This window comes from Phalacrocorax carbo, chromosome 14 (assembly GCF_963921805.1).
Source record: "Phalacrocorax carbo chromosome 14, bPhaCar2.1, whole genome shotgun sequence".
Classification (NCBI taxonomy): Eukaryota; Metazoa; Chordata; class Aves; order Suliformes; family Phalacrocoracidae; genus Phalacrocorax; species Phalacrocorax carbo.
In genome coordinates this window covers 15,196,395-15,208,789 of record NC_087526.1, presented here as the reverse complement: position 1 = coordinate 15,208,789, position 12,395 = coordinate 15,196,395, and the positions used below count along the sequence as shown (strand labels likewise).

At 58.9% G+C, this 12,395-nt stretch overlaps 2 protein-coding genes across 5 annotated transcripts in view; one reads left to right on the top strand and one right to left on the bottom strand.

Annotated features, from left to right (window-relative positions):
• Nucleotides 1–9,262, top strand: part of NECAB3 (N-terminal EF-hand calcium binding protein 3) — a 29,595-nt gene extending 20,333 nt beyond the window's left edge. The window contains exons 6-13 of the mRNA XM_064465808.1: nucleotides 1,497–1,633; nucleotides 1,824–1,945; nucleotides 2,270–2,349; nucleotides 2,793–2,846; nucleotides 3,474–3,586; nucleotides 5,264–5,341; nucleotides 5,674–5,765; nucleotides 6,639–9,262. Coding sequence (XP_064321878.1) covers nucleotides 1,497–1,633; nucleotides 1,824–1,945; nucleotides 2,270–2,349; nucleotides 2,793–2,846; nucleotides 3,474–3,586; nucleotides 5,264–5,341; nucleotides 5,674–5,765; nucleotides 6,639–6,667 — 705 coding nt within the window. The 3' untranslated portion in view covers nucleotides 6,668–9,262. The remainder of the gene's footprint in view (nucleotides 1–1,496; nucleotides 1,634–1,823; nucleotides 1,946–2,269; nucleotides 2,350–2,792; nucleotides 2,847–3,473; nucleotides 3,587–5,263; nucleotides 5,342–5,673; nucleotides 5,766–6,638) is intronic.
• The window catches only part of CBFA2T2 (CBFA2/RUNX1 partner transcriptional co-repressor 2), a 66,654-nt gene continuing 63,365 nt past the window's right edge, over nucleotides 9,107–12,395 (bottom strand). For all 4 annotated transcript variants that reach the window (XM_064465804.1, XM_064465805.1, XM_064465806.1 and 1 more), the window contains one exon: nucleotides 9,107–11,977. In XM_064465804.1, the coding sequence (XP_064321874.1) occupies nucleotides 11,687–11,977 (291 nt within the window). In that variant the 3' untranslated portion in view covers nucleotides 9,107–11,686. The remainder of the gene's footprint in view (nucleotides 11,978–12,395) is intronic.

The window sequence follows — 12,395 nt, the reverse complement described above, 5'->3', positions numbered from 1 at the left end:
GAACAAGAGAAGTCTACTGGGGGCAAACCAGGCCAGGTACCTGCTCTGACAGGGAGACTGTGGCTCAGCCCCAGCAGAGGATGACTGTGCCTGCCTTAGAATTATCTGTCTCTGGGTACGTGCCTCAGCCTTTCCTCCTGTCTCCTTGCTCCCTGCCTTGCTAAGCATCCCTCCTTGGGTACCTCGTCTCTGTCCCTGGGGGCTGGAGATTTGCCCCAGGCCCTTGGGTCATCTAATAGTGCAAGGACAAAGCTCCAGGTGGTTTTAAGGAACCAAGTGAAAACTGGACAGGGCAGTACAGTGTGTGGACCAGACTGCAAGGAACAGTGCTGCCAGCAGAACCCATAGCACATGGAAAGGAGCCATGCTCCAGGCTGTGGCTGTTCATTGCAACCAGATTTTTGCCCAGGAGGATCCATGGTCACAGCTGGCAAAGGAAGGAAGGAGTTTGGAGTACATCTGTGTGCACCTGGGTAATTCCCTGGCTCTCTGTGCTTCTTGGACCTGCTTCTGGGGCATGGTGTGCATCCTGACCCACTCTTTGGGTGCCCTCTGGGCCAGTTTGCCTTCTTCCCAGGACTCACGGTGACCCTTTCATTCTTCCCAGCACTTCTTGGGTGCCCCCCGAACCTGCCTCTACACGCCCCCAGTGCTAACGCCTGTGGTGCGCACATTGCACATCAGACCAGGACGGGGGGTGATGGGGAAAGACCACAGAGCCCTGCGTTCCTGCTGGACACCTCTCCAGTGCCGTAGGGTGGATTGGGTGGGACTCACAGCCAGACACAGCCATCGTCTCAGCAGCTGTCACTCGTGCTCTGTGGGTGACGTGGGACGGCCCTCGTGCAAGAGCAAGTCAGCGGGAAGAGCCATGAGCAGGTGTGCATTGGAAATTCAGCAGAGATCTCTTCTGGTTGGAGCTGAGAGGTTCAGTGCTGTCTTCTTGAGGAGCGAGGGCATGAAACCAGCCCCCTGCCCTGCCAGTGGCAGGGTGCTCTCTGGAAGGTGCTGCCTGCACCTGGGGGGTTGCTGCGGGCTCTCCTTAGCCTGCTCCAAGGCCTCTGCCCTGCCAGCCTTGTCCCAAGAGCCCGGGTGCAAGCGGAGCAGTGTGTGAACCCTTGGGTACAGCAAGGGATGCTCTGCCTGCCCCGGAGCCCTCCCCAGAGCTGGGGGCTATTTCTGCAAGTGGCCTTTACCTGGGCTTGGGGGTGCCCACCTGAGGTCCCCTGTGGCTCCTGGGGGCCATGCCATCCAGGGGCTGTGGGTGCCGGGGCTGGGGTGGGGGGGTCATGCCATGCATTCCCTGCTGTGACCTCAGAGGTCTGCAGCCAGAGGATGCTTTTGTCCTACAATGTCATAGTTTCCTACAATGCCTAAAAATTTGGTTGGAATCCACCCCGTTGGGTTTATTTAAGAGCCAACCCCTTCCAGATGCAGCTCTGCTCCCCCTGTGCAGAGCCAGGGGCATCTGACAGACACACTCCCTTTTCCTGCAGAGGTATGAGACCTCCTCGAAGATGGAGCAGTTCCTGACCCGGTTTCTGCTGCGGGAAACCATGCACCAGCTGCAGTCCCTGCAGGCCTCGCTTGAGTGTGCCGTGGACACCGTGGAGGAGCAGGCGGGACAGGAGAGGTAATGGGGTAGGACGTGCCAGTCCTCCCCCTCTTCCCCCCACCACTCGTGGGGGTTGCAGCACGGGGCAGGACTCACAGGTCCCCCTAGGGGACACATCTGGGAGCAGGATCTGCCCTTTCCAAGCTCACTGTGAAGATGATCTGTATAATGAATGATTCCAGCCCCACTTTGCATTTTATTCTTTCAGAAAGGACATAAAGAAATCTGAGACCTCAGTTGGCCTGAGGTCAGGGAGACGATGTGGGCGCAGAGGACAGAAGAACGTCTGTCTATCTCCAACAGACCCTTATTCTGGGATGCTAACGACAGGTATCTGCAGCCCAGCTGTCCCTTGGCTCGGTATCTCTGCCCCTGCCCCGCTGGAGCCCAGAGTGGGTGTGGGGGCAGCAGCACGGGACAGCAGGGGCTTGTCTGGGAGAGAGCATGGACTGTTGCACCCAGACACTAGCTGGAGCTTCTGTGGGCCGTTGGTATCTCTTGAGTAGCAGGAAAAGTTTCAGGAGAAAACCAAATCAGTTTTTTGGTTTGAATCAGAGGTCTCGAAGCTTTTGTGGTTTCCTGAGTCTTAAGCAAGCTTTTGCTGTGATAAAAGCAAGCTTGTTTGGTGACAACTCCCTGTCCTTCCCTGTGCAGGCATTTGTGTTGAAGACAACAGCCAGTGGATGGCGCAGATCAACAGGCTCCAGCAGCTCATCGAGAAGCTGGAGTGCAAGGTGCGTGGCAGAGGGGAGGTGGGCTGGGGGCTGCCCCGCACCTTGGTGCTGGCCAGCTTGGCGCTGTGACCTCTCTCCCCCTGTGCCAACAGTCCTGGTATTACAGTCCTGGCAGCATTACACAGCTGCACACATTCACTAGACCCAGATTCACAAGGCTGATCATCCCTTGCTGTCTCCAAAGCCCCCCTTCTCCCCTCAGCTCTGCTGACCCTCCCCTGGCTTCTCCATGGTCAGAGCTGAACTAAGTCAGTCTGGACCCACCGACACCTACAGATGTGAAGGTCGCGTCCCTTTTCTCCCCTGGGTACCTGAAGGAACGTCCCCAGAGTGGTCCCCATCTGTCACGCTGAGCTGGGCTGGGCTGTGGGTTACTGCAGCGTTTTATCTTGTTGCAGAGTTCTCCCAGTAACAATGATCTTTCCCGTGTTGTTAAAATGCAGAGCCCACGCCTGGAGCCACTGAAGGACGAAGCGATGTGCAAAGGAAGAGATGCAGTAAGTCCCCGTCCTGCTGCTTGTTGTTTGCAGGTAACCCCGTAGCGTGCACAGATACCCGCTCTCACACCTGCGTGCTCACACAGCCGCTGTGCCCCGAGACTGGGGTCACCTGGGTGAGCTGCTGGCTTTGGTCTGGCAGGGGTTCTGCTGCCTGGAGATGTAGCAGGGTGGGAGTCACAGCTGTGAGCTGGCTGTCGGACCATCCACAGGTCCATGAAAGCCCCAGGTAGTGCCCATGGCCAACCCAAAGGAAGGCAGTGCTCTGCTTTTGAGTGCCCAAATCCCCCAGTTTCACTGCTAGTGCCCTCAGACCATGCAGAGCCCTGCTGGAGGGGTCCCAACGCCCCTTTCTGCTTGGGAAGGGCACAGGGAACTGTAGCAGCCCCAAAGCAGGACGCCCTCACCGGCGGATGGAGCATCTCCTGTCGGTGCAGTCCTCGTAAAGGCAACCTGCGCAGGCCGAAAGAAGCCACTTTATGTCAGCTTTGGACCCAGCATTGCGGTGCCAGTGCCTTCTTGTGGCTTCCCCTTGCTCAGCACTGCCTTGTCCCGCTGCTGGGTGGGAGCAGGGCGGGCAGGAGGTGCAGATTAGCCCGTTGCCACTCATCTGCTGTCCCTTTGCAGCACATCCTGGTGGCGAAGAGGCAGATCTCAGTGGCGACGAACAGCATCGAGGAGTTTCGCCAGGCATTCAGGTCCTACATGGAGTTCACCGCCGGGCAGAGCAGCTGCCTGCAGTAAGCATGGCGGGTAGCGGGGCTGTCCATGGCATGGCTTGCCCAGAAACAGGGGCTTTTAACACAGCACCCCTGGGGTACAAAAGGGGTTTTTTGCGGAGTATTTTGTGTGCCGATTGGCCTGTGGGCGAGCTTGGCGTGCGGAGGTTTGACCTCGCAGAGAGGACAGGACAGTGTCACAGCTGCAGCGCTGTCTGCCTGCGGTACTGTCCGTCTCCTGCTGCAGGTTCCCCCACCAAGAACCCCTTGTCAGTGTCTGGCAAGGACGAGGTTGGTTTTTATGTTAGCACAAAGGGGCTGTGGCTTGCATGTGTAAGAGAATGCATGCTCCATGCGTTCCTCCAGCGCTGAAAGTAATGGGGGAGAAGTCAAGGGGAGAGCTCATGTCACAGCATTGCCGTGTGTGAAGTATATGCGGTGCTGGTGGGAAGTGGCCGTGAGCACCTGAAGCTAATCCCCACCTGAGAGCCAGGCTCTGCCCCCCAGCACGGCTCTGGGGCTCCAAACAGAGCTGAGGATGGGGCCCAGCTCTGGCTTCTGCCCCTGGAGACTGCACAGCTGCTCTCTGAGAGGCGCTTTCCTTCTCCCATGGGAGATTTCAAGCCACTCTCAGTGGGAAACATTCGTGTTGTTCCCATTTAAAGTGTCATTTTTCAGCTCTTCAGTTACAACAGCACAAAATTGTCTTTTCAGTCCAAACAAAAGGAAGATAGTTGTTTTGACACGTGTGGCAGAGAGGATGGTATTTTTTTTTCTTTGCAATTGATGGGATTTTCTGTCATGAGAACTATTTGTGTAGACAACTGGGTAGCATTGCATGGGCAGGCTCTCCACGTGAGTGGAAAGCTGGAGTGAAGCCCGGGGGGACTCCACTGTCCTGGGTCACGCCAGGGGATTAATTGCAAAGCACGTTGCGGCCCCGGCACAGGGGGATGCAGCCTCCGAGCTGCCAGGTGCCTGCCTTTGCTCTCCCCCCGGGTCCCTTCCTGCAGCCCTCAGCAGCAGCTGGAGGAAATGTTCATCCTCAGCTGGAATTAATGATGCTGCATCTGAGTGCAGATGGTTCCCCAGGCCCTGCACCCTACGCCTTGCTCTCTCGTCTCCCTGCTGCTTCCCCCTCCATCTTCCCATGGAACGGAGAAAGCCCCAGCCTGTTCCTCTAGCTGGAGGGAGCGTGGGAAGCATCGCCTGGTGAAACAGCACCACTCTGGGGGGCAGCGAGCTGTGGTTTTATGCTGTGATCTCCGCTCCTTGCATGCGTGCCTTGTTTCTTCCTGTGTGAAGGGCAAGGGATGACACACACCTACTCCCAGGGGCTGGAAGGATGAGCTCCTTCATCAGGCTGTGTCCTGCAGTGCTAGGGACATGCTAAGAAATACTTAAAATAACACTTAACACGCTGGTTTCTGGGCAGCAGCAAGGGCTGGCTGTAAAGTTCCTCTCCTGCCTGGCTGCCGGAACTGTGAAGCATGAAGGATTTGGGTTCAGGATTCCCTGGAGCCGTGTGCCAGCCCCGGCAGCCAGAAATTGTGGATGCAGCCAAACTGCTCTTTGAAAGCCTCCTGGTGAGGCTCACGTGCAGACCTGTGCCCCTCGCTCCCGGGCCTGGCGGGACTGACGTGGCTGCGCCATGCCACCTTGCCAGGCCCCGTCTCAGGGTCGCTCCTGTCCCCGCAGCGTGTCCACCTGCAAGCTGGCGGACGAGGCCTGCTTCATCCTTTACGAGTTCTGGCAGGACGTGACTTCATGGAGAAGGTTGGAGGGGCTGGGTCTGGATGCCCTGGGTAGGGGGGCTGAAAGGGGTTTCCTCGGGGCTCTAGCAGGACCCCACCGCTCCCCCTCCTCATGCAGCCTCTCCTGCTGCTGGCTGCTCAGCCTAGTGCCCCCCAGGGCTGTTTGCAGTAGAAGGGGGTGAACACTCTGATAAAGGCTCTGGGGAGCAGGGCAGGCATGGCTGTCCTGCTCTGGGTGGTGCAGAAGCAGCCTGTCCCGTGCGTGGGCAGGGACCCTGGCACGTGGCCGCTCTCCTACAGTGGCGAGGCGTGCACAAGCCCTGCACCCTCCTGACCCTGCACACTGTTTTACAGCCACTTGCAGTCCAGCTGCAGCAAGACTTTCCAGCGGGCCATCATCAGCTTGCTGGAGTCCCCGGAGCTGCTGACCACCATGCTCTTCCCAGGTGAGGGGGGGCCGTGGGGCCAGCTGGGGGGCTGGGGGATCCCCACGGTCCCATGCTCCTGTGCCGGGTGTTCTGCAGAGCGCAGGAGCGGTGTGGGCAACAGGCGCCTTGGCTCCTTCCAGAGCAGAAGGTTGGTTTGGGGGTGACCTAAATTGTGTTTTTCAAACCGGAGTGAGACCCACTGCCCCTGGCAGGTTTGGTTGTGTGTGCTGGCAGCGCTGTGGGGCCTCTGCCCTGCCTGGGGGATGCTGTCCAGGCAGGACAGCCAAGCAGCTCGGGGCACTTCCTGGGTAGCAGATGAGCTGGGGCCTCTCTTGAATACACCCGATGATGGCTCATTTTTTATTTTTCCAGCTGAGCCCTGAACCTGCTCTGCAAAGCGCTGGCCCTCCTGGGTCAGTCCCAGTGCCTGTGTACAGCTCGGTGCTGAGGCAGGGGAGAGACCAGCTCAGGGACAACGCACGTTCCCCATGGTACCAGCAGAAATCTGAGCAAGACCTGAGGAACTGGGAGAGCTTGGGGACAGATAAGGCCAACTTAAGCCCCAGTTTGCTATTACTTCTGGGTTTTGTGTAAAATAACATGAAACACAGATTCATTTGGACTAAATCCCATGCTGGCAGTGTTCCTCCTGACCCGCTGGTCCCACTGACCGCATTCCCAGTGCTCCCCGGCAGCAGTCACTGCAGCTCAGGCAGATCACCCATCTCCCGGCCACGCCACATCTGCGCTCCCCACCCCGGGGTGGTGGGTGCTTTAGAGCCTGGCGCCGGGCACCTGCAGGAATGCCTCGGCTCGTCTCTGCCACCCTGATCCCTCTCACCTGTTTAAGATGACCGCACACCCCTGACCCCTTCCCCCCTCTCTCCCCAGCCTCCTGGTGGATCATGAACAACAACTGACCCTGGGCAGCCGCTTCCAGGACGCCATCAGCATGCGGAAGGATGCAGAGCCCTCGGCACAGCCGGTGCCTTCCCTCGCGTTCGTCACCTCCCTGCCCCTCGTCCCCTCCTGCTGTCCAGCGGGGGCTGCCTGCCCGTCGTCCCTGGCAGTGTTTCACCCTTTTGCTCTTTTCATGTTTATTTATTCCTCCCACCCAGCTCAAGAGCGTCTCGGTGCTGCCCAGGGGGAGCGGGGTGCGCCCAGCAGTGCTCCTGGGAGCTGCGTTCGCCGTGGCAGCCGAGCCCTTGGGGAGCACTTCTCTAGTGGCTGCATTGCAGCAGCCTTCAGCCCCTCTCACACCCAGGCTCCTCTTCCTCCCTGTGCTCCTCTTCCTCCTGGCTCTGAGGACAGGTCGAGGCTCCAAAGGGGCCTGGGACAGGCTGAGGGTTGTGGCTCTGGCCGGCTGTGGCATCCCCGTGCCTGGCCTGCCAGAGCCGCCCTAGGCCAGCAGTGGCTCTGCCCAGGAAGCTGGGCTGCCTCGTACAGATTGTGAATAGTGTTTTATAGAAAAAGATTTCATTATTTCTGGCAAGATGTGCCAGATCCAGCCCTGACCATGCTGGCAGCCTGTGCAGCCTCTGCAATGGCTTTGAGACCGGACTCGTGCCCCACCCCGCTGTGCCCACGGCTGTGCATGTCCCCCCCAGTAAAGCACTGCGCGCCTCCCGGGGAAGGCAAGCATGGCTAACAGCTCTGTCGCCCCATCCTGCGGCTCAGTTAACATAAACCAGAGTTAGCACCAGTTTCAGTGCTGCCAGAAGGCGCTTGTAGCTGAATTAATGGTGATGCGGGCCGGTGGCGGGGGGGCATGAGAGGATAAGCAGGGAAGCCCCCCTGGCTGGAGCGGAGCAAAGCTCACCTGGGATGTGAGTCACACACTCAGGGTTTCTTTGTAGGTGGTGCAGAAGCAGCTCCTCCACTGAGCTGGTGGAACAGGCACTGTTGCAAACAGCACGGAGCAGGTGCTACCAAGGGCAAGCGGGCCCGGGCGTGGTGGGCAGGGGCCGGCAGGGCTGCGAATGCTGGCAGGCAGGTTCCTCCTGGCATGGAAAAATACCACTGTCCCTGCATCCCCGTCTGTCCCCGACAGCCGGTGTGGTTCACCTGGCTCACCACAGGTGCCCTGGCACCCCGCAACCTCTTCTCCCATGTCCTGTGGATGCTGCTCCCCAACAGCGACCCCAGAAACATTGATGCTTCCGTCCCCAGTCCCTGGGTGCAGTAATTAAAATGCAGTTAATGTGCGGCCGAAGGGGCAGCGGGTACAGCTCTGTCCTGGGGACACCGCATCTGGCGTGGTGTCACCCTGCGCCCAGTACCGTGTGGGGGCTGGGTTCGGGGTGCTTGCTTTGCCCCAGTTCGGGGGGCAGGGAGGGTGGCCTGGCTGATGCCGGGAGTGAGCTGCAGCAATGGGATCAGGAAAACTCATTGGGAGGAAAGCAGCTGCTGCTGCCAGCTCTGATGGGCACCACCAAACCCCATCCCAGGCAGCCTCAGGCGCCTGAGCAGCAAATGCCCCCCTCCCAGGGTGGGGTGAGCACCGCCCGACCCCCTTCCCGCATGGGACCCATCCTCCCAGCGCCCAATTATTCACCTCATTGTTGACAACTGCCGATTTCCCTGGCCAAAGCCCCCTCTTGCCGTGATCACGGGATGGTGGAGGTGACCCCAGGCCCCTGCTCCGAGAGCCGCGAGGCCCCGGCTCTGCCTGCTCGAGGGCCGTGTGCCCCGCCGTGGGGGTCACACACGAGGGGAGTGGGGAAGTGCTGGGGCCCGAGCTGCGCCGTGGGCGGGCGGGAGGCAGGAGCTGCGTCGGGACGCAGCCGGGGTAGGCCAGAGATGGGCACCCACACGTGGCAGAGCTGCGGCAGGCTGCCAGCTGAGCTCAGGAGGGGACACCAGCAGCCTCCCCAGACCAATGTGGGGTTTGACCCCCCAATTTTGGATTTCTTAACCCCTGGATTAGCGCTTGCAGCAGCCTCGAGCCTGAGATTCTCAGATTAGGCAAAGGTGGGCACCCTTAAGTGGCTGGGGACAGCGGGCTGGCCCTGCAAGCCAGCCACGGCCCCTTGCAGGCTGTTCTGTGCTCAAATTACAAAAAACCCACACCAACCCCCCCCCAAAAAAACCCACAGGAAAGAACATATTTAAACACGAACCCAAAGAAATCCGAAGTTACCAAGTATGGGGCTGAACAGCAGCTCTGCAGGCGCTGGCTCGCAGGCTTTGTTCGGAGCCCCCGTGGGACCTGCAGCAGCATCCCCAGGCCAGGGCCGGCAGTTTCTGTCCCCCGCAGCTCCCCTGGCCCCAGCCACGGCGCAGCGGGGGTCCCGGCAGAACCCCCCGGCCGCCCGAGCGCCGCAGCACTCCTCGGCTCCTGAGAGGAAGGGGGAGCGGGGTGATGAATATAGTCTTTTATTGACTACTTTTGAGTAGAACAAACTAAATACATCTGTAACAGTTTGGGTTCCTTTATACAGTACATTAAATAAGTTATGCACAGGAATGAAGTAACAAATTTCTATTACAGAATTAAATGCCAAAAAAAAAAAAAATAGAAACCTCAAGCCAATGTCTTCCCATGTCCAAAGTTCACATTTATCATTCCATGTTTTAAAAAAAAAAAAAAAGCAATCGTTCTAATCATGACTGTTAGTATTTCATTCATTTACACTGGAGTTAATTTTAGTACACAGCCATCAAAGTTGCATGAGAATTATGGAAGACAATCTATTTACAAGCAATTTCTTCCAGCCCTGCCCTTCCTTCCGCATCCGCCCTCGCAAGTCGGCCACCGCCGCTGACGCCGCGTACGGCCAGGCCCGCGGTCGGGGTTGGGATGGCACGGCCAGGCTTCCTTTACCCGAGGCAGCTCCGCCTTCGCACGCGTCCTGTTGTGGCAGGAGAGCCCTTCAGCCACCCACGAGTGGAGTGGGGGGTGCAAGGACAGCCCCCGGCCCAGGCACTCTCTGACACGGCCTCCTCCTCCTCCCTGCTGCAGGCCCGGGCGCAGCCACTTCCCAGGGCCTTCGGAACGGGCGCAGCACGGGGCTGCGGCGGTGTGGGGCTCACCGTGCTGCCTCTCTCCCTCCGGGGGTAAAAACCTTCCCCGGGGCTGCTGTGGCTTCGCTGCGGCTCAGGGTGGCTCGAGGGCCACCCTGATCCAGGACAGCGCTGCGGCACAGCACCGTCGTGCTCCGCTCCCAGGAGCTGCGGCCGTGCGAAGGGCTCTGCCGTGGCTGGGAGCCCCGGCGCCAGCTCCTGGGGGACACGGGAGACACCCCAGCTGCCTCTCGAGAGCTGTCTTGACCATCGAGTGACACTGTGGCCCTCTCCCATGACAGCAGCTTCCGAAACAGCCTTCCCCAAGGGACAAAGCTGGTTCAGTGGGTTGCTCATCCATCCCCCGGCAGCCAGCAGCCAGCTACACCGCTGCAAACTCAATGACAATTCATTACATCTCTATTATTCGCCTCCAATTGAAAAAGTGATCAAAAGTAATTTGGGAATTACTCGCCTCATTGGGCTCCAGCCCAGCAATCGCACAAAAACAGTCACAGAAACATGGCTTTACTGAATAGATGGTTTTCTAGAGCCCGTTAGTGCACAGCGTGGGAAATCCGTGTGGCTCCCCAGAGGACACCTGCCCGCTCCTCCCACGGCCGCGCCTCCGATGACTACACGAAGCATCTGAGATGAGCCCCGCTGTGCCCTGAAACTGCCCTTCTGTGGGTCCGTGTCGGTCACAGGGTTTGTGCTGCCCTGAATCCCTCCTTCCACGCCACAGCGGGGACGCTCCGAGCGGTGGATCTCCCCAGGCTGACCACGGCACCCCCATGGGACCTCGCCCTCCGAGCCCGTGTGTTTGGGACGGTCCCCGAAGGCTGGACGAGGCGGTGGTGGCTGCGCATCCCCGGCCGCCTCTAGGGAGAGGAGCGCAGCCAGCGTCAGAGCAGCACCGCAGGAGCCCCGCGGGGCCGGGGGGTAACAACTGATGTAGGACACCAAGTCCCGCATTCATTTTAACAGTTTGGCCAACCGGCGTGGAGAGAAGAGACTATAAATAACCCATCGCAATCGCGTGAGGATCTCTGTGGTTAAAAACAACGGCAGTAACTCTCAAACCAACAACTTCCATGCGGTGAAAAAAACCCCCAACGCATTCTGCATAGCAAAATAACGGTACCCAGGTGGAAAGGGCAACAACCGCCTGCAACCGATCCAGATTTGCTCCGCGCTTTCCCCCGGCAAAGGTCCCAGCCAGGGTAACACGAAACTGGCCGTCCCATCGCAGAACAGGATTAAAACCAGGCCACCCAGAAGCAACCGTCTGTACTTCCCTGGTACCAGCATTTGGTTTAGAGCAGACAAATCCATTCCTCCCTCTCTGCAACCATCAGCTGCCAACCTGCAGGCAGGCAGAGGAGAAGAGGGCTTGGCTTTTGCCTTTGCACTAGAGGACGAGACGCTCCTGCCGGGAAATCGGCTCCGGTCTGTTCACAGCAACGACCGGCCAGCACGGCCATCTGAGACGCCACTGACTGGGAGCAAGGGAAAAAAATTAGATGCCCTGTTATGGAAGAAAGGTAGCTGAAGGAGGCAGCGGCTCAGAGACCTCAGGAAAGGAGCTTGAGCACATCTGACCCGTGAGGATGGGCCTCGGCATCTCCTGCGTGCGCCGGCAGCGCTCCCCACTGAGTCCAGGCTCCCTGGCGCGAGCGCCCAGCCTCCTCCGGGTCCCGACCGACGCTCTGGTACCCCCCTGCAGAGGGACGGGCACGGAGGCGCCGCAGGCAAGGCCGGCCCCAGTTCTTCACGAGCCACAACAGAAAAAAGGCAGAATGAGATGGCAAAGCCCGAGTGTCGGCACTCTGAGGAGGCGGCGCAATGTGTCAAGTGATACAAGTTGCTGTGGGGTTTTTTGGGGCTTAAAAAAACCCAGGGAAACTAATCAAATGGACCGAACCAGAACTTCCCCTTTAGAGTCCGTTTGTATCTATTGCTGTCACGGATGCGGGGGTGGAGGACCGGGAGGTGGTCGCTGAAGTCTTCTCGAGGGCTGGGCTGGGCACGCCGTCGAGGTTCTTGGCGGCTGCGGCTGCTGATCGGCCCGTGGGCAGAGCCAGCGGCTTGCTCTGGCCGTGCAGGCCTTGGCCACAGATTCGGTGGTGCCTCTCCCAGTCCTTGTGCTGGCAGAAGGAGCCGCAGTACCGGGCGATGTTGCAGCCGCTGCACGTCTCGCTGGCTTTGCGACCGCAGTTCCAGCAACTCTGCAAGACCAAAGACGCCACACTTTAAAACGGGTTTCGTTTCCAAGAGCTGGAGGACAGTGCTGACTCGACAGTTTTGGAGGGGACTGTTCATCCCCCTCTGGCCTGGATTTAGTAGTAGTAAAATGAGCAATCCATTAATTCCTGCTATTTCACAGCCCTTTGCCAAGGGTACTAACCCCTACTCCTCTGCTCTGCCCAAAACCGCCGGCCAGACTGCACCGGTCACATCCTCTCCCCTAGATCCACCCAAACGCATAGAGGAAACAGCAGGCAAGGACTAAAAAACATGCCACAGATGCTGCTATTCGGTCTTTTTATTTCCTGTTTCAAGCAGCTCTATTCTGGTATCGCTCCCAGCCAAGGGCTCTCTGCAGGGATTACAGCATGCTGCACAGGCACCATTTGCTTTGCACCC